At 43.5% G+C, this 23,344-nt stretch overlaps 1 protein-coding gene across 2 annotated transcripts in view; it reads left to right on the plus strand.

The window, feature by feature from the left end:
- ABCB9 (ATP binding cassette subfamily B member 9) overlaps positions 1-23,344 on the plus strand; it is a 137,988-nt gene that overhangs the window by 39,877 nt on the left and 74,767 nt on the right. For both annotated transcript variants that reach the window (XM_075834099.1, XM_075834100.1), the window contains exons 3-5: positions 553-667; positions 14,759-14,889; positions 16,003-16,208. In XM_075834099.1, the coding sequence (XP_075690214.1) occupies positions 553-667; positions 14,759-14,889; positions 16,003-16,208 (452 nt within the window). The remainder of the gene's footprint in view (positions 1-552; positions 668-14,758; positions 14,890-16,002; positions 16,209-23,344) is intronic.

A 23,344-nucleotide genomic window follows, 5' to 3' on the forward strand; every position in this document is an offset into this window, starting at 1 on the left:
ATTTATGTAAATTGTATATGTTCTCTATAAAATGTTGTTTAAAGGTGGCCATACGTTTCTCGTATTTCCTACTAGTCAATGCTTTGCCGACTATTCACTTATCATTATACTGTATTACCGTTCATTTGAATTTTTATTTTTATTTTTAAGGAGAAATTCCAACCGGAATTGCAATTCACTATGCAAGTTCCATACCATAAGTTGCCTCAAGTTCTAGTATGTTGAAGTGAAAAAAGGAGATATCTAGAGGGGTTTGTGGCATCTAGAGGGGCTGTCGCTTCCCTTCCCCCACACAAAAGGGGAAAAGGCTTTACCCAGCCTGGGCATAAATTTAGCCCTTTAATTGAATAATGATTCTAGATCAGGGTTTAGTTTTGGACCATGGAAAAGCATGATTTTTTTCTGCATTACCATTGGCATCCGTGTATGAATTAATTCAAGGTGGAATTGCTCTAAAAAAAAGTGTTTTCACAGCCAGGTCCATAAACTGAAGCCTCTTATTTGTGAAGGGGCTAGTTGTCAGTTGACAAATGCAGTTTTCCTTTACCACAGGAGACATATTTAGTCCATATTACACAGGACTGGTCATAGATGGTATTGTCGTCCAAAGAAGTTTGAAGCAGTTTTCCAACGCGGTTGTAATACTAGCAGTCCTGGCGGTGGGGAGGTAACTTTCTAACTCCTTTCTCTGGTCTGATAAGGTCTAATAAACCATATAACATAGTATAATATCTATATTTATTGGAGGTTTCCTTACAAACTATTGGTTTACTTACTACTAGAAATAATGCCTTTCAGTGTGTTTGTGATATATGTGTATAAAATGATCTGGGTACCCTAAAGACATGTTGTTTTAAAGGGAACCTGTCACTAAGATCAGGTTGCCCTAACTGTGGGCTACATGACTTAGTGACAGGTCTGATGATCCTAATCAGTTATGTTTAACTCTCAAGCGCTACCGCATTTTACAGAAAGCATATCTCTAACACTGGGTCGCTGCCATGGCTATGTGCCCGGCTCTGGAAGTAATGTTTGCTGGGTGGCTCCCCTTCGCCTTCTCCAGCCTCGCTCACTATGATTGACAGATCTCCTTTATACACAAACAGGGGGAGACTTTTAATCATTGGTTCACCACGTTACAACATCTAGAAAATAATAAGTGTCACATTATAACAAGGGCTCAGATCTGATCACTTTGCAGTATTCTGTTTAAAGAGGCTCTGTCACAAGATTATCAAATCCCTATCTCCTATTGCATGTGATCGGCGCTGCAATGTAGATAACAGTAACGTTTGTTTGTTGTTTTTTTAAAACGATCATTTTTGGCTAAGTTATGAGCAATTTTATATTTATGCAAATGAGCCTTTCTAATGGACAACTGGGCGTGTTTTCTCTTATTTCCAACTGGACGTGTATTGTGTTTTTAGCAACTGGGCGTGTTTACTTGTTTTACTGCACAATCACACTGTGCTGTGGATCATGCTGGGCTGGAACAATGAGAAGTCTAGGTCACTGATTGGTCAGCATCATACACTCCTCTGTACAACGCCCACTTGGTAAAAAGTAAAAACACGCCCAGTTGTCCATTGAGAGTCATTAGCATAAATCTAAACTAGCTCATAACTTGCTCAAAAATGATCGTTTTTTAAAATAAAAAACACTGCTGTTATCTACATTACATCACCAATCAGATTATGTAGAAGATAGGACAATTATAATCTGGTGACAGAGCCTCTTTAAGAGACACCTGAACAGGTGTGCTGTATTGATTTCATAATAATGTGCTGCTCCAAATAACCCCTTTTACACCACTATACTAGCTCCTAACTGATACATTTAAAGACGCCAAGTTCATCTGAAAATGAAGTTTTGAGTTTAGACCATTTATCTAGATTATGGAGACCCCTTAGGCTCTTTTTACATTGTTGTCATGGTTATTGATGCCCATGGCGGTCTGTTGTGCTATTCTATTTCAGTAGAATCAGTTAGGGACTGGCAGGATCCACTATAAAACAGTTCTCGGCATGCGTTATCCATCTTTTAAGAAACCTGAGCCATGATGTCACAGTGATCAGCCTTCGCTCAAATTGTTCTGTTCTTTTTAGGAATCCCATCCGTTTTCCAGTGTGCTAGCGCTATCATTTATAATAATATAGCTTGTCTGTGATCTCCAACATCCATTTGCTGCTCAGTAAGCTTTTACTGGACTCTGGGGATGAAATGGCAGCCAGCACCGATTGTTCCAGTACCTCTGCTTTAAAAAGTTCTATAGAGATCTCCAGAATTGCTGAGGCCAGCAAGATAGATATTATTTTTTTTAACGTCCATTGCTCCCCGTTAAATTTTTATTAAAAGGGAAAGGGTCGAAATCGTATCCAGTATGCTTTACGTGTCCGTTGATGAGGAATTACAGACCTCTGCTACGATTTTAAACATAAATTCACATGAATGTAACCACACAGGAGCAGGATGTAATATCAGGATGTTCTTAGTTTTATATTAATAATGTGTATTTTGTTTTGTCAGGCACTAGGGCGAATAGTGGTTTTTATTTCTTTCAGGACATTGGATCAAGATGTGGACTCCTTTACGTTTTTATTCCAGTACTCTTATGGAGATTAAGTCCAAAAAGAGCAGCCTTAGATACTAGAGTACTAGAGGCCCACTCCAGTAAAAAGGCATTGACACCCAATCATGATAATCATGACCACAGCTCATATAGAACCTCAGACCTAGATAACTTGCCTTTTTTCTTTGAATATTGTTTTTATAGAATGCTAGACCTGTTTCCACTACTGTCCTTGACTGGTACTGCATGTAAAAATGAGGGTTAAAACCTACTTTTGCTTAGAAAAACATTTTAGGAAACAAAATATTACTTCTCTTGCTATTACTTTGAATTTTCTACTTTACCCTTTTCTTCAACTTTTTTTTATTTAGGTAGTGGTTATTGATTTGGATCCAAACAATGTTCCTATAAGCCTTTCCATCCAGATAACAGTAAAAATATGTTTTGTCATGTGGACGCTAGCCTAACAGCAGCATATTCACTTATCATGCGTCACTGACGCACTACTTTTGTGCCTTCTATGGCTGAATGGCAAACCGATGTCGAGCCTACATCGCATGGAGGAGTTGTCAGAGAAAACTGGGGACAGCACAAAGTTCCTTAGGATCTGGCAACCTTGGATAGCATTTAGAGAATCTACGGAGTTCCAAACCCTATTCCACTGCTTACCCCCATGTCTACAGTCTTGTACTATAATGCGGCCTTATAGAGTGAGATGCTTTTTCCCCCTGATATTCCCCTCTTCTACCCTCCACTACTTCATTCCTCCCCCTTTCCTTTTTTCTTCTCTCTCTGCCCTCCTTTTCTTCTTCTTTTTCTCTGGTCATACTTATTCTTCTTTTCTTTTCTGTTCATTGTTCCATTGTTTATGGTCCAGAATGCCCCTTACAGACTATTTGCCATGGTGAGATATACCAGCTGTTCTTGGTACCATTGGTTGGCCATCTTAGATATAGTGGCGCTCTTTGAGCTCCACCCCGAACTGTTTAATCGTTTTCCTGTACAATTTTGAATACATGGCTTTTGCAGAGCTGGATTGGGGAAAAAACTACCTCTCCATTAAAAATTCTCCTCATTGCGATCATGCAGAACCCAAGTTCTAGAGATCGGTGGAGGTTCCAGTAGTGGGCCCCAGCGATCATACATTTATCAATGTGCATAGTGGAAAAAAAAATATTTAATCATTGAGCTGAAGATCGGAGGAATCTGAGGCAGACCTCTTTGCCTGGCAAACCCTAGGCAGTGAATCCCTAAAAACCATATTGTCAGACGACTCATCTGATCAGCACTAAGCTGGATTGACACAGCATTGGCATCAGAAAAGAGGTAAAACATCTTGGCAGAATACAATCATGCAATTCTCCATTTAAGGCTGCATTTGTTTTCTCCACTTTTCTCTATGACAGCACCACGGTTGTTGCAAATTTGACCTAATAGGGACTTGAAACACAAGAGAAGGGTTAAAAGCCTCTCCGCATTCTGCCTTCACCAGTGTTTTACTGTCCATCGATATAGGGCGGACATAAGAGAAACGTTTTGTCGGGGATTTTAGACAGCGAGGGATTCCCCCTTCTGATACTCAATGCCGGGCCAGATGGTTGATTGCACTTCCTCCGCTGTTATCTGCCACATGACCTGTTTCTCAGATCAAGTCCTCTGAGCTGTTGTTCTTCGCTCCTGAAGAGGTTAAAGTTAGACTAGCTGTGCGTTTGGGCTCCAGTCTTCTCTGAGCGCTTCCCCAGCCCAGTCCTTCCATGTGTGTGCCCCACTTCTGGTGGATGTGACAATCTGACAGTGGCGTGGGGCAGCGCATCGGATTAACGCTTCCCTTGAAAGGAAACTTGAAGTCACAGTTCTCATCCTGGGGGTCTGCTATTTAAGGTACTATATTTCCTTATTACTTCCTGCTGCATGTTATTATTTGACATTTTGCCTGAGAATGAACAGTCCTCCCTCTCTAAATTGGCAGAGCCCTGCACGACCCCAGTCCACAAAGTGCTCTGGATATTAGTTTTTTTGTCCCTATGTATATTTTATGGGGCTCTTACTTATCAGTCCATCCTCTACCTTCTGCTACTAGGTAAACAAGGACCCTTTGCAAAAAAGAACTTAGGAATGTAAGGGTATGTTCACACGCACTGTTTTCAGACGTAAATCGGGCGTTTCACGCCTCGAATTACTCCTGAAAAAATGGCTCCATTACGCCTACAAACATCTGCCCATTGCTTTCAATGGCTTTTACGATGTTCTGTTCCCACAAGGTGTTATTGTACGCGTCGCTGTTAAAAGACGGCGCGTAAAAAGACGCCCGCGTCAAAGAAGTGCATGTCACTTCTTGGGATGTTTTTGGAGCCGTTTTTCATTGACTCCATTGAAAATCAGCTCCAATAACGTCCGTAAAATACGCAGCGAAAAACGTGAGTAGTTACAAAAACGTCTGAAAATCAGGAGCTGTTTTCAGGCGAAAACAGCTCCGTAATTTCAGACGTATTTTGCTAAGTCATGTGAACATACCCTAAATGTACAATGTGTTCCAAGAAGCTCCCCCTGGTTACAAGAAACATTTGTGTCAGATACGCACCTAAAAATTCTTGAAGACGAAAAAACATCTTTGGTACAAGAATTAAGACAAATGGTTCGGAAAAATATTCAGAGTTCTATCTCTGCTGTAGTTCAAGCCCATTCAGGTTTTAAAACAGAGACACTTAATCTCCTCAGATTCAGACCTCTGTCAAGATTAGGTTTCAGAAGAACCCATCGAAGTGAAATTCCTAAGATTGATACACAGATAGATAAAAGTTGCTAAGAAGACCACTCTGCCATTTGGAAACTCACCGCAACTGAAGGACCCCATGCATAGGAAGGATGAGAGCCTTCTTATGCGAGCATGGGAGATGACATCAGCTTTACGCAAGACTAATATTTATACAACACTTATGGCTATATCTAATCTATGTATATCCGTACTGACCAGTAGAAAGCCATATAAAGGGTAAGAATTCAAGAGATCAGACCTTCTCCTCTATTTCCCTGTTCAAGATGGCAACGGCATTGATGGCACATGCTTCTGCAAAGTCATTCCGTTCTCACTTCTAACAAACTCTGATAGAAGAGCTTTATGAATAAAAGTGTGGTCTGGAGATGCTATTTCCAAATCAGAGCCTTTCGGCATTCCATGTGAAAGACAATAATGTGTTTGAACCAGCTTTAAAAAAAAAAAACAGAATTTTGTTTTTGGGATAAAAATACATTTTCCCCGAGGGTAAGAAGTAGGATTCCTTTTGTCCCCCTAGAAATCAAAAAAGCTTCAGGGATAAAAAAGAAAGTCTGGTAGATGGAGCCTACCCTAAAGGCGAGAAAGGCAAGAATATTTTTTTCAATCCCAGTCTCCGGACAAGCAATGACGCCAGAAGAGAAGGAGGCAAAATCTCAGATTTTTTTTCAAAGGGTGGCGACAAATTACTTAGGTCTTAAATACCTTCCAAATAAGCTACAAGATTGTATTTGTAATTTATCCGCCTCCAGAGTTTGTGATTAGCAGTCAGTCATCCTCAAGACTTCAGATAGAGTTAGAAAAAGGAGTTTTAAAACCTTTCCAAATGGATGTGATTCCTCCAGTTCCAGACAATGAGAAGGAAAAGAGACATTATTCAAGCCTATTCCTTGTCAATAAATCAAGCAGAGGTTACCGTACTATCCTAAACCTACAACTTTTAAACCGGTTCATAAGGTACAGATGCTTCAAGATGGAGTCCATCCATTCCACCACTCCCCTCATTGCTAAAGACGCTGTCATGGCTACAATCGGTTTACCAGATGCGTATTATCATATCCCGATCCACATGAATTATCAGAGGATTCTCAGATTTGCTGCATTCATGAACAAATAACTTTTTTTATTTTCAGTTTAGAGCTTTCCCATTTGGGATTTATTCAGCTCCATGAACTCTTATCAAACTTATGATGGCATTAATAGACTTACTAGAGTACTGTGCAAAAATTTTAGGCAGTTGTGGAAAAATCCTGCAAATTAAGAATGCTTTAACAAATAGAAGTGTTAATATTGTTTTTGTTATCAATTAACAAAATGCTAAGTGAATGAACAGAAGAAAAATTTAAATTTAAATCAATATTTGGTGTGACCGGGGGCGTGGCCTAGCGGTGAATGTGAGAGGACGTGTGTGACCGGAGCTCCTGCTGTACTCATCCTATAAGGTCCATATATCCCGTAAAATTCGGGGAAAATAGCTTCCCCAGGGTCTTACCAGAGTCTGGAGGTGGAGGAGCACGAGTACCCGGCCATAATGACGCGCTCCAAGAAGCAGAAGTCGCCGCCAGCGAGTCCCGGGTCCCGCGCTCAAGATGGCGCCGAGGAGAAGGAAGGCCCGCACGCCGAGAGCAGGGGGGGCGGCTGCACAGCAGCGAAAGTCGGCTGGAGAGCAGGCAGCTGGAGGCCCATCTTATGGATCCAGGTATTCTCCTTTGGCGGGGGACATGAGAAGTGAGGAGGAGGAGGAGGAGGAGGAGGAGATGAGTGGCGCCATGCAGGATCAGCCAGGTGCTGGAGGGAAAAGTGGAGTGAGGAAGGAGGAACCCTCCCTAAAGGACATTTTGGCAGCGGTGAAGCAAAATTCTATGGTCCTTAATACCTTAGCAAGCCAGATGGGTGGATTGAAGGAGGACATTTTGCTGCTCAGGAATGATTTGCAGAAAGTTGCGGAACGCACCACTGCCGTGGAAGGGAGAGTCTCAGACATGGAGGATGCGATTCCTCACATAAAGCAGGATGTGCATGCACACTCGCAGGCAGTGGCGACATTGCTGGCTAAGACAGACGATATGGAAAATCGGCTGAGACGGAATAACGTTCGCCTTGTGGGGGTTCCGGAAAGAGTGGAGGGAACGAATCCGGATGACTTCTTTGAAAAGTGGCTGATGGACACATTTGGCAGAGAGGAATTGACCCCTTTATTTGCGGTGGAGAGAGTGCACAGGGTGCCGACCAGACCTGGCCCTCCGGGAAGGCCGCCGAGACCGGTGCTGATAAAGATTCTACATTATAAAGATAGAGACAAGATCCTGAGGAAAGCTAGAGAACGTCAAGACATCTCCTTTAATGGGGTGAAAGTGTCCTTCTACCCGGATTTCTCTATGGAAGTACAACGGAAAAGATCACAGTTTATGGATATAAAGAGACGCCTAAGGGCGTTACAAGTGCAATATTCCATGATGTATCCTGCCCGTCTGAGAGTGGTGGCGCTGGGCACAACTTCCTTTTTCGAGACACCGAGAGAAGCGGTTAGATGGTTGGATACCCATGAAAGTCAGCTGAGACCGGCAGAGGGACGGCGTTGATCCGGAACGGACCGGCTGACAAAAGGAGGCTGGGGTTGCGGGACTGAACCAGGTGTCGTAAAAAGTTGCAAGATATGGCATTGAGGGTTTCTGGTCATGTTTGGACTTGGAGCTGGAGGGCATGGTTGCGGTGAACGCGGAAGACCGGAAGAGGAGGAACGTGTTTATGGACATTGAGGGGTACCGATATGTTGAAGGGATGGTAGTTTATTTGCAAGAAAATGGCAGCGGGAGGGATGGTCAGTTACGCGGGAAAAGTGCATAACGAGTTATGGTATTGTTGAATGTACGGTGGGCGGAGTTGACCTGCCGACGCTTGTTATGGGTAATGGCAGATACGTTCTGTCGCCCCAACCCTTGGAAAGGGGTAGGTTTACGGGGGAGGTTGCGGGGGGGGGGGGAGGGGAGGGAGGGAAAGAAGACCCAGCCGGTCGGATATGTACAATTACGAGAACAGGAAAGGAAGTGTTGGGATATGTTGAGGGATGATGGGATCACTTAATTGTTTGTCCTGGAATGTACGGGGCCTGCGGGAAGCCAGGAAAAGACAGGCGATATTTGATTTTATTAGGAAACAGGAGTCGAGGGTGATAGGATTACAGGAGACGCATATGACTAGGGATTCAGTTTCCATGTTGCATAGGGCCTGGGTAGGCCATAGTTTTCATTCTTACCATACTACATATTCAAGGGGGGTGAGTCTTCTCATACATAGGGCAGTGCCATTTATATGTCACGACTCCTTCCAGGATGGGGAGGGGCGGTATGTGGGGGTACACTGTACGATGTATCATTGGACTTGTGTGTTGGTGGTGTTGTATGTCCCCCCTCCATTTTCTAGCGGATGTATCAAGAAAGTGGTGGAGGAACTGGCTAGGTACCCGGAGGTGCCGCTACTAGTGATGGGGGATTTTAACGCAGTATTGAATACCAATATGGATAAATTCGGCATGACAGGGGGAGGTTTAACAGCGTTTGGCCATCTTGTTGCTGAAATGGGTTGGCGGGACATATGGAGGGATAAACATCCAAATAGCTATCAGTATTCTTGTGCGTCTTCCACATATCAGTCTTTATCCAGGATAGACCTAATCTTGTGCTCTCCGGCAGCGGTACCCTTTATAGCCCAGATAGAATACTTGCAAAGAGCGTTATCAGATCATTCTCCTTTGTTAATGAAGGTAGAGACGGAGGGGAGGACAGGGCGGGGGCAAGGGTGCTGGAAACTCAATGCCTTTTGGCTGAAGCTGATAGATAATAAACAAATTTTAGACCTCATAAAGGAATACTTTCAGTTCAACTCAGGAACGGTACCGCAAGAGATACTGTGGGACGCGATGAAGGCGTGGCTGAGAGGGGTGTTCATCCAGCACATTTCGGCAGTAAAAACACGGTCTAGACAATTAGGAGAAGCGCTGTTGGAAAGGGTAACGGAGACAGAAAGGCTACATATAGTAGATAACACACCAGACACACTGAAGCATTGGGTGGAGGCGAAGCGGTTGTTAAAACAGCATCAGTTGGAGAGGGCAGATAACAAAAGGATGTTTTTAAAACGCCAATATTATGAGGAGGGGGAAACTACTGGACGGCTGTTGGCAAGGATGGCGCAGGCTCAGAGGGAGAATAATTACATACACACTATTAAAGGGGAAGGGGGGAAGTTGGAGACGGATACAGGACAGATTTTGAAAGTGTTTCAGCAGTTTTACTCGGATTTGTATGCCTCTAGGGCAGAGCACACACCTCAGCAGCTGGAAGAGTATATAGGGGAGACAGAACTTCCTAGGTTGGGAGGGGAGGAGAGAGGGACATTGGAGGAGCCCATATCTCTGGAGGAACTCCAGGCGGCTATAGGGATACTGGCCAGTGAAAAGGCGCCGGGGCCGGATGGTCTTCCGGTGGAAGTTTTTAAGGAATATGGGGAGGAGCTCGTACCGCAGTTATTGGCCACTCTTTTAGATAGCTTTGATAGGGGGCGGCTTCCGGAAATAATGTATGAAGCGACTATAGTAGTTCTGCCGAAAGAGGGGAAGGATCCCCAGCTCCCGGGCTCTTATAGACCAGTTTCCCTACTGACGGCGGATATTAAAATCATGGCGAAAGTATTGGCGCTTAGACTAGCTAAAGTAGTGGCTGGGGTGGTACATGGAGATCAGGCCGGCTTTATGCCATCCAAATCGACGGCGGTGAATCTGAGACGGCTGTTCTTGAATTTACAAGTTCTGCCGGATAATCGTGGGGGGAGAGCCATTATGTCCTTAGATGCGGCTAAAGCATTCGATTGCGTGGAGTGGAAATATTTGTGGTCAGTTCTAGAGAAAATGGGATTTGGCCCTAATTATATAAAATGGGTAAAGTTGTTGTATGTAGCCCCGACAGCAAAGATAAGGGTGAATGGGGTGCTATCGGATCGGTTTGCGCTGGAGCGGGGAACGCGTCAGGGATGTCCATTATCTCCATTGTTGTTCACGTTGGCGGTGGAACCCTTGGCGTGTGCAGTGAGACAACATGAACATATTCAGGGGTTGAGATATGGGGGGGTGGAGGAAAGAATTGCACTATACGCAGACGATATGCTGTTATTCATGGCGGACACCGAGCGCACACTACCGTTAGTGATGGCCCTAATTAAGCGGTTTGGGAAATATTCAGGACTACTCATTAATTGGTCAAAATCGGCTCTAATGCTCATGGACCCGGGGGTTATCCAGAATGGGGAAGAGGAGGTGGAGATACCTGTGGTCACGGAGTTTAAGTATTTGGGGGTTAGGGTGACGGCGAAAGCACAGGATTATATGTCCCTTAATGTAATGCCACTGTTAACAACGATAAAAGCCAAAGTAGAGGCGTGGAATAAGTTACCGCTATCGGCTCTGGGTAGGACGAATCTGATTAAAATGATCCTCATGCCCCAGGTGCTGTATGTCCTACATAACTCCCCGGTATGGATCCCCAAATATTGGTTCAGGAGATTGCATAACCTTTTTAGGGACCTAGTATGGAAGAAGGGGGTACCTAGGATTAAACTGGAGAAATTACAGCTGCCAAAGGAGGAGGGGGGCCTGGCTGTGCCCAATGCTTGGGTGTATTATTTAGCTGCCCAATGTCAACATTTTTGGGGGTGGGAGCAGGAAGGGACATGGGGGTCCAGTGCGCGCATCCTATCATATCTGGGGGGGGGGAGAACCCGTTGGCAGGACTGGAAGCGCACAGCTATAAACAGATGGCGAGTACCAGACCCACTCTGCTTCTCATACACAAGGTGTGGTGGCAGTGCAAGCAATTGCTGGGGATAGGAGAGTGCACTAAATATACACCACTCTGGAGGAATGCTTATTTGGGGGAATTGGGTAAATTGGAAGGGATGCAGGGGTGGGAGCAGCGAGGCATAATACGATTGAGCCAGTTGTACGAGGGAGGCATACTTAAATCTTTTCAGCAAATGAGGGAGGAGTTTCAACTCGACTCCCGCATGTTCTATCAGTACCTGCAGATTCGGCACGCTGTGCAGACACAAGCGGTCAGCGTGGACCTGACGATGCATTCCGCGGGGGTGTTGGAGCATATTGCAAAAGCAGTTACATCAAAAGGATTAATTTCATTGGTTTATCGCAGGTTATTGGTGGAACATCTGGGGGATCCTATGGCACCAGTGAAAGCTGTATGGGAGAGGGATGTGGGTCCTATTACAACAGACCACTGGGAGGCGGTATTGGCAGCAACATGTACTTTGTCCATTAATGTAGCACAACGAAGATCGCAGTTGTTTCTGATACATAGGGTGTATAGGACCCCGTGGGTGCTGAAACAAATGGGATTAAGAGCGGATGCCAAGTGCCCTAGGTGCCCGGAGGAAAAAGCAGACATCCTTCATATGTTCTGGACATGCGGGAGGTTGGGGAGTCTGTGGACGGAAATATCGGAGCTAGTGGGGAGAGTGTTTGAGGTACAGATTCCATGGGATCCTGTGGTAATGCTGCTAGGGTATGTTGGAGATTTGGGGGGGGATAGGATGTCAGGGTTGGCAATTGCTAAAATACTGTATCAAGTTAGGAAAGGAATAGCAAAGCACTGGCTGGATGCGGAGCCACCATCAAAACAAGAAATCATAGGGGCACTTAACTCACAGGTTCTGATGGAATATAGGATATACTCCAAGAGGGGGTCCAGGGTCAAGTTTGAAAAACAATGGGCTAGGTGGATTGATCAATCTGGGTATGCTTCTGTGGAGCTAATGACACTAAGGCAACAAGTTCAGGTATAGGGCCACTGACGGGGGGGTGCATACGGAGAGCAGGTGTAAGATGGGGAAGGGAAAAGGGGAAGAGAAGGAGAGAGGATTGGAAAAGTGGTACTGAGAAGACCGGCTGGGGGGATACAAGGGGGAGTTGGGGGGAATGGAATGTTTGGTTGGATGTAAATAATTGGGTCTGTTGAAATTTGCTTATACACTGTATGAGAACGTACAATGACCTGTAATAATGTGGAGTTTTTTTTGAATAAAATTGAACTGATTAAAAAAAAAAAAATAAATATATTTGGTGTGACCACCCTTTGCCTTCAAAACAGCATAAATTCTTCTAGGTACACTTGCACACAGTTTTTGAAGGAAATCGGCATGGAGGTTGTTCCAAACATCTTGGGGTACTGACCACAGATCTCCTGTGAATGTAGGCTTCCTCAAATCCTTCAGGGAGATGTACTGCCATTTGTTCCTATATATTACCAATGATTTATTTTTGTGAATTGAGCTAACAAGCGCCGATCAACGTGCTATGTAGACGCTTGTCGCTCGTTTTCACAGCCAGTATCGGGCCGTCTAGAAGTATCTTAAGTCAGAGGTCATGTTCTTTCCTTAGTGAGGTTCTATTTTTAAAATGGCTGGCTAGTTTTCCTTGTTGTCTAGACATCAGTGGAAATGGCTTTAGGCAGGAATGTGTTATTCTCATCAAGACTCATAGGGTCATTTACAACCTCAATGCATTTAAATGGTATGGATACACTTTCTTAATGGAAAACAACAGGGAGTCGCTGTGGACATTCAGCTGCTATCACTCCCTTTTTAAGCGTCACTTTGGGATATTCTCTCATCTATTTCACCTGGATGCGTGAAATAGACTTTTGTGTAGAAGCAGAGAACAGAAATTGGATCCAGCGCTGATGTGGGTAAAAAGGAAACTTTTTCCAAGTTTTATTAGGTTATTTAAAAGCAAAATCGGCAGGATAGTATCCATTGCAATCCACAACAAACAAACTTTTTAACCGGGTACTTTTCCCCTACACTTAAACCTTTTCCCCACATGCTGGGATCGTAGAGATAAAATAACAACTATAAGCTCCAACCTGCGTTTCGTTCCAGGAGTGTTTTCCCCTAAAATGTCATCTAGGATATTAGTTTGACCGTGCAAGTAATTCCAGCCAACATAATCCAATATGTATATATTATTACAACACGGCACAAAACAATGTAACCATAAACTAAACTTAGGAATTCTCTAGTCCAAAATATTTAGAAAACTCACCCTCTTATCATCTTAGGGTTTTTACATCTCTATGGCAGATTTTCAGCATTGTATTCCAGCTCCTGTTTGAGTTCCAAGGGATTTTCCCTACCTGGAACGCAATCAGGAGACACATGTCGGACCGGATACAAAGCCCAATAGCATTTTTCAGTATTCCAGCATAAGCCATGAGTAAGGACGCAGGAGGCGTCTGAAACGCGTAGGCTATCTACACCATTGAACCTCCCTCTGTAATAGGATACTATCCTGCCGATTTTGCTTTTAAATGACCTAATAAAACTTGGAAAAAGTTTCCTTTTTACCCACATCAGCGCTGGATCCAATTTCTGTTCTCTGCTTCTACTTCCGATCATGTGCCAACACGGGGATCCGAGCGCGACGGGCAGTGCAAGTCTGCATATCAGCTGAGCTGGAGGCTTCCTCTCTTTTCCTTCAGACTTTTGTGTACTTCATAATAAATACCTTTCTTTTTATTTATAGGAAGATGCTGATCTTCCATCTAAGACAGTGTTTTTTAGTCCTGTCCTCAACGAACCCCCAACTGGGCATGTCTTGATAATTTCCCCTAGAGAAAACACGTGCTATTTATTGTAACTGTTCTCTTCACCTGTGTAATATTAATGAAATCCTTCGTACATGATGTAGGTGTGCTCTGAGGGCTGGCTCGAGAAACGCTGACCTACGAATACTGTGCATGCTGTATTTTTTTCTGAGCTAACCGTGTTATAGGTAGAGGAACAATGAGGGCTTTATAGAGAGATGATGAGTCAGTTTTCATCCAGTTGTCTAACCGGAAGATTATAACCCACTGTCTGCGTCTTCCAAATTTTTCATAGAATATGCTTATCCTTAGCTTTACCAGATATGATTACATTTATAACGGAGCCGTGGCGGTTATGCCACATCAGTTTTTTTAAAAGGATGCTGGTGAACCCAAACAGACCGTAGTATCTTCAATGTGGTCTTCAAGATCCCGGTATTTTTTATGCCGATAATAGTTCTGCAGGCTGCGCTATTCTTGCCATAGAAAGAACAAATACCAAAAAGGCTGGCGGAAACCTGACGGAGGCTCTTCACGCAAATACAAAACAGAGTCTGATAATAAAACCCGAAGCCATTTCAATGTCTTTTTTTTATTTTGTAATATTTTCTTATCTTCCCATCTGTTTACATTTTTTACTAATTGTTTATCATTAATAAAATATAAAGAAGTATTTTGAGCAGAACAAAATTTTGTCTCTGAATAAATTGACATAATAAAAATAGAACTTTTCATTTTTGGAGATAACACTGTTATATAAATTTTCAGCTCATTTTCTGCAGGGGTACGAGGTGGCCTATTTACTTTTACATTTGCAAGACTGAATATCCGAATACGCAATCTACTATTTCGCTCCTTGGTGTCGCAGGAGATTGGCTTCTTTGATGAGAATCACACAGGTCAGTATCTCCTGTTGACAAAAGGGAAGATTCATTTTACAGACACGTTCACCAAGATGTTCATATCTGCGTTGGAGGCTCCATTAAGAACATTCAGTATAATTGCAAATACTTTCAGTCTCAAGAATTGGGCTTCATTCACATCTGCGTCAGGGCTTCGTTCCGACGGAGCTTCCCATCTCAACGGAGCCCTGACTGACACAAACGGAAACCATAGGTTGATTTCAATGGTGACGGATCCCGTGCCAATGGTTTCCGTTTGTCAAGGGTTCTATCGTTTTGACGGAATCAATAGCGTAGTCGACTCCTATTGATTCCGTCAAAACGACGGAACCCCTGCACAATGGAGACAAACCATTGGCACCGGATCCGTCACCATTGAAATCAATGGTGATGGAGACGGAAACCTATGGTTTCCATTTGTGTCAGTCAGGGCTGTGTTCCGATGTAAAGCTCCAATGGAATGTCGGAACGGAGCCGTGACCCTGATGTGAACGAAGCCTAACTTGTGTTGCTCTGGGACAATGCAAGGAATCCAGGAGTGTCTCACTGAATTCGGAACACTTGTTTAGCACGGGTTTTGTTACCCAGGAGTCGCATGAAAATGTCCCACAATCAGTTACATTGTCATAACACTTGGCCTATAATGTTGTGGATAGCTGGTCTGTTGGAATTTTCTTGGGATTGCAGGTACATCAGTCTTCCACTAGGTGGCATCAAAGGGCTTTCCTTTCACTGCTTCTTGGATTGCTAATGTGTAATCCTTTTATGAACTAAATCCACTGCCTCAAAAGAAATCAATGTCAAGTATACAGTGTAAACATGATTAAATCAGTGTTGATTACCCATGTGTATGTCTCTACTATAGTTCACACCTCGCGGATTTGTTGCAGATTTTTTTGTGGATTTGAAGCAAAACTCACCCTTTGCATTGCAAAAGGTACAATCCGCTTGCAAATCTATGTCAAATCTGCTAAGTGTGAACGAAGTCTTACTGTTTCATGCTTGAAATATAATATTTACCTGATTACAACCTGTACAGAGCTACCACTTCTTTTTCAATCATTGTCTAAGCTAATTCATTAATTATACATGTTTTATTTTTAATACTAGGTGACATCATTTCTCGTTTAACTTCTGACACAACAGTTGTGAGTGATGTGGTTTCTGAAAACGTTAATGTCTTCCTGCGCAGTTCTGTCAAAGCTGTGGGAGTTATAGTCTTCATGTTCAGCCTGTCCTGGCAGCTTTCACTGCTGACCTTCTTAGGTTTTCCCATCATCATGTTGGTTTCCAGAGTATACGGCAAATATTACAAGGTGCGGTGCTTCTCTTGTTTATGTTGCAGATTAAGGGTAAGACCACACGGAGCGGGCTTGACACAGTCGCAACACGGCTAACATCAGCACCATGTTAGGTGCGGCTGTCAAAGAGCCTGTTAGTGGCCGCACGTTAATGCGGGTAAACCGTCCCTTTATTTGCAAAATCCTGCGGCCACGAATTAATGCACTCTTTACGGCCGCACGATTTTGCAAGTTGCAAGAAGTTACCCCCTATTAATTCTCTGACAGTGCTGGAAAAAACTGAACGCTGTACTCAGCTATCTCCGGCGCTCCCATAGAGAATAAATGGAGCGGGAGTGCGCATGCGCATGTAACCGGAATACCCCTTAACAAGGTATTTGACAGCCGTGCCTACATAGTGCCAGCGCGGTTGTTGGCCGCGTTGCAACCGTGTCAGGGCTGCTCCGCGTGGCCTTACCCTAAAGGGGTTGTCCAGTTTAGAAAACCCATTTCCTTATACCTTATTATTGAATTCTGAGTTAATAGATAGGGTCCTCTGTTAAGGATCCTCATCTCTTGGCCAGAGTGGAGAGCAGTTACAAAAAGTGTCTCTTGCTCTGGAGGACCTGTCCTGTCCAGCATTAAACTGACAATCCATTGATATGAACTGGCACTGTGTAATACTTAATTTTACCTGTGGTGGCACTGCAGGGAAGATTTACTGCCAGGTAATCCCACAGATTATATCTGATCGCTGTGAGTCCCAGCGTAGGGGTACACATTGTGATCAACTTATTGTTAAGGGGCTCTTCTGACAAGTAGGAATAGTCCAAAGTGGAGAACCCCTTTAATAACCTGTTATTTTGAACTGGTATTAGGTCCAGATGTCTGAGTGATAGGCCTTATACACACAAGCATTTTTCATCCCTATAAATGTCTGTTGCTTCTGTGTCATTAGTTTTTCTTGTCTGATTTTCTCCTCTGCAAGCATTTCCTGGTTTCACTTTTTTTTATTCTGCATTTCTTTAGCAACTGATCCGTTAAAAATGGACAGCACATGGATGTCATCCATGTGCTGTCCGTTTTTTTCACAAAACTATAGACTTTAATGACAAAACTATAGACTTTAAAAACAGACCAAAATAGGACATGCTGTGAGTTTCTCGCAATGTACACGCGCTGTGAAAAAAAAAATGGATGTGTGAATAGCTCCATTTAATCGCATGGATCATTGTGCTGCTGGTTGTTAATACAGACCGCACATTGACGAGAAATACATAAGGCCTTGGGGTAAGATGTTCTTGCATTCATAAGCTTTTAAATGGAAGTTCTAGTGTGTTTTGTAAGACTGAACCCACAGCTTAAAATACCTTTTACATGGAACTACTTTTTAAATCACGATGAGCCACCAGCCATGGGCAACGAGGATGTCATGGTAATCTTCTTTTGGACAATCCTCTCGGGGAGCGGCATTGTTGCCTAGTAGCTGTTGCGAGGGCGGTGTTCTAGACAGCGATGCCTAATGTAAATGTCGCTACGAGCAGCAGTTACATTTACCGTTTGTAATACTGATAAACTATATATTTATTTCTTTATTCACACTGGCCAATTACCATTATGATGGATTAGAAGCAAGTCGTAACAAAATTTGGCCAGTGTAAATGAGATAGTTTAAGGAGATCTGTCCGTAATATTCTGCGAACTGATATCTTGTTTGCTCATGGAAAGCATAAAGTGAACTATACATTAAGGTTTTTGGTATTTAAGTTTGCATTCACTTGCAATAGAACAGTGAATCTATAGTGTGAAGACTGATTTATGTACGTGTTCCTATGCCATTCGCAATTTGTGTAATAGTCACCTGCCTCCCCCACCTTCTTCCTGTTATTAGTCAGAAGCCAAATATAACTTCTGCATTACACCATGTAATGTGAGACCCAGGAGCCACACCTAGAGAGTATATAGTACTTTAATCCCTTCCCGTCGCAGCCATTTTTCAGATTTTCATTTTCCTTTTTTCCTCCCCACCTTACAGAAGCCATAACTTTTTTAATTTTGTAATTTTTCATGGCATCATTTATTTTACCATATAATGTACTAGGAAACGGGGGGAAAATTATTTGTGGGGTGGAAAATGAAACAAATCCAGCTAATCCTTCATTGTTAGGGCATGACCAGACGTGGCATATTTTTTCCGCCACTGTCCGCATCAATGCCGCACATAATCTGCGTTGCAGATTCTGTTGCGGCTCTGCCTAAAATGGGCATTAAATTGATGCGGACTAGCCGTTGCGTATTGAGGTGAAAGTACTTTCCCTTCCCTCTATCAGTGCAGGATAGAGAGAAGAGCAGCCCTTTCCCTAGTAAAAGTAAAAGAAATTCATACTTACCCGGCCGTTGCCTTGGTGACGCGTCCCTCTCGACATCCAGCCCGACCTCCCTGGATTACGCGCAGTCCATGTGACCGCTGCAGCCAGTGATTGGCCTGTGATTGGCTGCAGCCGTCACTTGGACTGAAACGTCATCCCAGGAGGCCGGACTGGAGGAAGAAGCAGGGAGTTCTCGGTAAGTATGAACTTCTATTTTTTTTACAGGTTGATGTATAATGTGATTGGAAGTCAACTCTTCAGCACCCTGGGCAGTGACTATTTACTGACGTCGCCTAGCAACGCTCCCGTAATTACGGGTGCACACACGTAGTCACCCGTAATTACGGGAGCCCCATTGACTTCTATGGGCCTGCCCGTGCCGTAATAACGGCCCGTGATTACGGGCGTTTTTACGTTCATGTGCATGGGGCCTCAGTCTGGCTGTAGACCTAGAAATACATAGGTCCAGCAAGAATTAAGAAATGTCATGTTCGTAAAACAAATACGCTACGCAGCACACATAACATCTGCGGACTTCATTGCGGAATTTTGACTCTCCATTGAAGTCAATGGAGAAATTCGGCAATGAGTCCGCAACAAGTCTGCTACACGTCCGCAACAACCAGTGTATGCTGTGGACACCAAATTCCGCACCGAAGCCTATGCCCCGCAGCGGAATTGTCCGCAACGTGTAAACGAACCTAACAAAAAAGGTGTGGAAAGCTATGGAGAAATGTGTACGCTGCGGATTTCCGCAGCGGACTGTCCGCAGCGGAATTCCAGAGCAATTCCGCCACGTCTGGTCATGCCCTTATTTGCACTTTTTTTTTTTTACGGCGTTCACTGTTCAATTAAAAAAACATGTTCACTTTATTCTGCAGGTCAATGCGATTAAGGCGCTACCAAATTTATATAGTTTTTTTATATTTTACTACTTTTACAAGGAAAAAACTAACTGTAAAAAAATAAAGTTTATTTTGTGTCGCCAAATAAAGCCATAACTTTTTTTATTTTTCCGTCGAGAGAGTGATATAAGGGCATAATTTTTGCGGGACGAGCTGTAGTTTATAATGCCACAATTTTGGGGTACAAGCAGGTTTTTGATCACTTTTTATAAAAAAAATTGTCGGAGATGAGGTGACCAAAAAACAGGGATTCTGGCGGTTAACTTTTTTTTTTTTTACAACGTTCACCGTGCGCATTAAATAATGTTATATTGTAATAGTTCAGACTTTTACGGACACGACAATACCAATTATGTTTATTTCTTTCTTTTACAATGCTTTAGGGGGAAATGGGTAAAGGGGATTTTTTCTACTTATAATATTTTTTTTTGTACATTAAAAAAACCCTTATTTAACTGTTTTTTACTTTTTTATTAGTCCCCTAGAGGACTTGAACCAGCGTTCGTTGAATCGCTAGCACTATATACTGCAATATTAATGTTTTGCAGTTTAACTGGTTTCTGACCTGCTTCTTTTAAACCCTGCCAGATGCAGGGATTAAAGGGGTTGTCCACTACTGAACTAGGTCATCATCATTATATCATCGGTGCGGGTCCGACATCCGAACCCCATTATGCGATGTACGGAGGCGGAAGCAGTTGGCTCTGTACATAGCATAGCGGCCGAACTGCAGCTCTGCTCCTATTCACTTGAATAGGAGTAGAGCTGCAATACTGCAGCTAGGCCACTATTCAGTGGCCGGAGCCAACTGCTTCCGGCATGTACGTCTGGTGCTCGGAGGCAGTCAGAGCGGTTTAACAGTGTGGGGTGTGTCGGACCCCCACAGATCATGTACTGATGACGTCTCCGGTGGATAGGCCATCAGTTTTCCAGTAGTGGACAACCCCTTTAATAGGAGTACAAATATGGCAGATCTGGGGGCCTTCATTAGGTGATTCCTCTCGATACAGTCGGCACCCGTTCCATACAGCAGACACCTGCGTTGTATAGAGCGGGCTCAGCCCGTGAGCCCGCTCCATACTTTCCCTGCCCGGCTATGACGTAAGTATACGTCATACTTCGGGAATTGATTAACATGCACAAATTGCATTCCAAGTGTATTTCTGTACTCATGTTATCATTTGTTTCTCTTGCTTAAAATTTGTATGTCCACCTATGAACATAATTTACAGCTTACACGTAGATAAAGAGGGGGGGGGGGATTTATTAAGACTGGCATTTCATACGCAAGTCTTAATAAAAAAAAAGTTTAAGTAAGATGCGACACATTAATTAAGAGGCGAACGCCTCTTAAGAAATGTCGCATCTCTCAGACGGCCCATGCACCACAATTGTGGCGCAATGACCGCAGCTTCCGCTACACATCCCCCCCCCCCCCCATCAGCCATAAGATAAAAAAAAATAAAACGTACTCACCTCACTGCTCCTCTTCTCCCCTCCGGGTCTACTCAGCATGCCGCGTGGCTCATCCAAGGCCCTCATGATGAGAAGTGTTAGTGCCTTATATGTGACGCAGCATTCAACGTCATCAGTTCTGCGTCGCATACAACATCCTGACTTCTGCCCGGTGTCCGTATGTTGTATAAGCCGTGTCAAGCTGATTAGTAATTTTTGCAGCAGATATTAAGTCATAAATCTGATGTTCTAGAAAGTACTTGATCACCCTTGAAGATCACCTAACAGCTACTTCTGTACTTGTCCGTTTGCTTTGAAATGCCTAGCATTTATGCAATATGCATTGTGACTAATTTCATACAAAATATTGTTGTTTACCACTGTCAGATCCTCTCACAGCTCTTATTAAATCCATACCTCTTTTCCTTATGTCCCACAGATACTATAATTCACATGCACGAACTGAAAATAAATGACGGCCATAACGAGTACGGAAAAATGTTTCCCAGCATTAGGCCCCATTCACATTACGTTTTAGACCAGCCTAGCAATTACGCCGCGAAAAGCTCCCGACGTAACACATAGGCTGTGACGTATGCAAAACAGCAGCATCCGTCACCCATACACTATTATGGCGGACACAGCCCGTCACTGCATTATATAGTCATTCATTTAAATGGCCGCCTAGTAATGTTATTTATTAATTTTATTTCTGTTGCTTACATAATGCCAACATATTGACTGATTGACGGGAATGATATTCCTGAAAGTTCTAATTTTACATTGCATGAACATTAATCTGTCTGTTGTGCTTACATATGTAGAATGGTTACTACGTAAATGCTGCGATTTCGTTTCAAGGTGAGGACAAAAGTATTGTGTATCAGTTACATTCTTCAATTTCAGTGACACACAAAGCTGCTGACATTGTTTACTGTAAACATTGGTTTTCAGCAATTCATCAGCAGGAAGATAACAACATAAGGCTGGATTCACACGAGGTCATTACGTCCGTAATTGACGGACATATTTGGGCCGCAAGTCCCGGACCGAACACAGTGCAGGGAGCCGGGCTCCTAGCATCATACTTATGTACGACGCTAGGAGTCCCTGCCTCTCCGTAGAACTACTGTCCCGTACTGAAAACATGATTACAGTACGGGACAGTTGTCCTGCAGCGAGGCAGGGACTCCTAGCATTGTACATAAGTATGATGCTAGGAGCCCGGCTCCCTGCAGTGTGTTCGGTCCGGGACTTGCGGCCCAAATACGTCCGTCAATTACGGACGTAATGTGCTCGTGTGAATCCAGCCTAAGACCTCATTCACAGGACTGTATCCTCACACAGATATTTAAATTTATGCCATGGCACAGAAAGCAAGAATATGCCACAACTCATTGTAAGGGGTAGTTCACACAGAGTTTTTGTAGGCAGAAAAAATCTGCCTCAAAATTCCTTCAGGAGTTTTGAGGCAGATTTCGAACTGCCAGCCCGTTTTTGTGGCGTTTTTTGCCTGTTGCCGTTAAATCGAATGCACAGAAAAATGTTCAGAAACAAGCGCTGCAGGTTTTTTTCGCCTCCCATTGATTTCAATGGGAGGTTAGAGGCAGAAACCACGGCATGAAAGAGCATGCCACTTTTCTTCCCCACGAGCGGCCTTAAACCGCCCAGGAAAAAACGGTCTCTGCTTCTCATTGAAGTCAATGGAGGGCAATTTCGGCCTTTTTTTTTAGCTCTGATTCTAACCTGGTTTCTGCATCAAAATAGACGACAAGAGACTCTGTGAACTACCCCTTATGAGTCTGTTAAAGTGTAACTAAACGTTCAACAAACTTCTGACATGTCATAGTGTCAGAAGTTTTGATTGGTGGGGGTCCGAGCACTGAGACCACACCAATCGCTAAAACGAAGCGGCAGAAGTGCTCTTGTGAGCACTTAGCCGCTTCTTTTCGGAAATCGATGTAGCGGTGTACGGACTCAATAGAAAGTCTATGAGCCTCCCATTGATTTTTCTGCCTCCCATTGATTTCAATGGGAGGTTAGGGGCGGAAACCGAGGCAAGAAAGAACATGCAGGAAGAAGGAGAGAGTTCTGGGTACGTTTTTTTTATTTTTATTTTCCTGAGTTGCGACTTTTGCGGTGGAATTGTTGCAATTCCACCGCAAAAGTCGTAACACTGGCTTTCTGTTGCGGGTTTTACATCTCCACTGAATTCAATGGGGGAAAACCCACAACTGAAAAGCAACGAAAAGGCTACACGAGCATGAGAATTTTTAAATCTCATCCACTTTGTTGCTACGGTAAATGCTGCAGAAATTCTGCACAGAATTCTGTTGCGGAAATTCCACAGCATTTACGCTACTTGGGAACCTGGCCTAAAGCAGAGTTTGCATGCGTTTTTATAACCAAAACCAGGAACGGAACCTAAACCGAAAAAATATAT

This window comes from Rhinoderma darwinii, chromosome 1 (assembly GCF_050947455.1).
Source record: "Rhinoderma darwinii isolate aRhiDar2 chromosome 1, aRhiDar2.hap1, whole genome shotgun sequence".
NCBI lineage: Eukaryota > Metazoa > Chordata > Amphibia > Anura > Rhinodermatidae > Rhinoderma > Rhinoderma darwinii.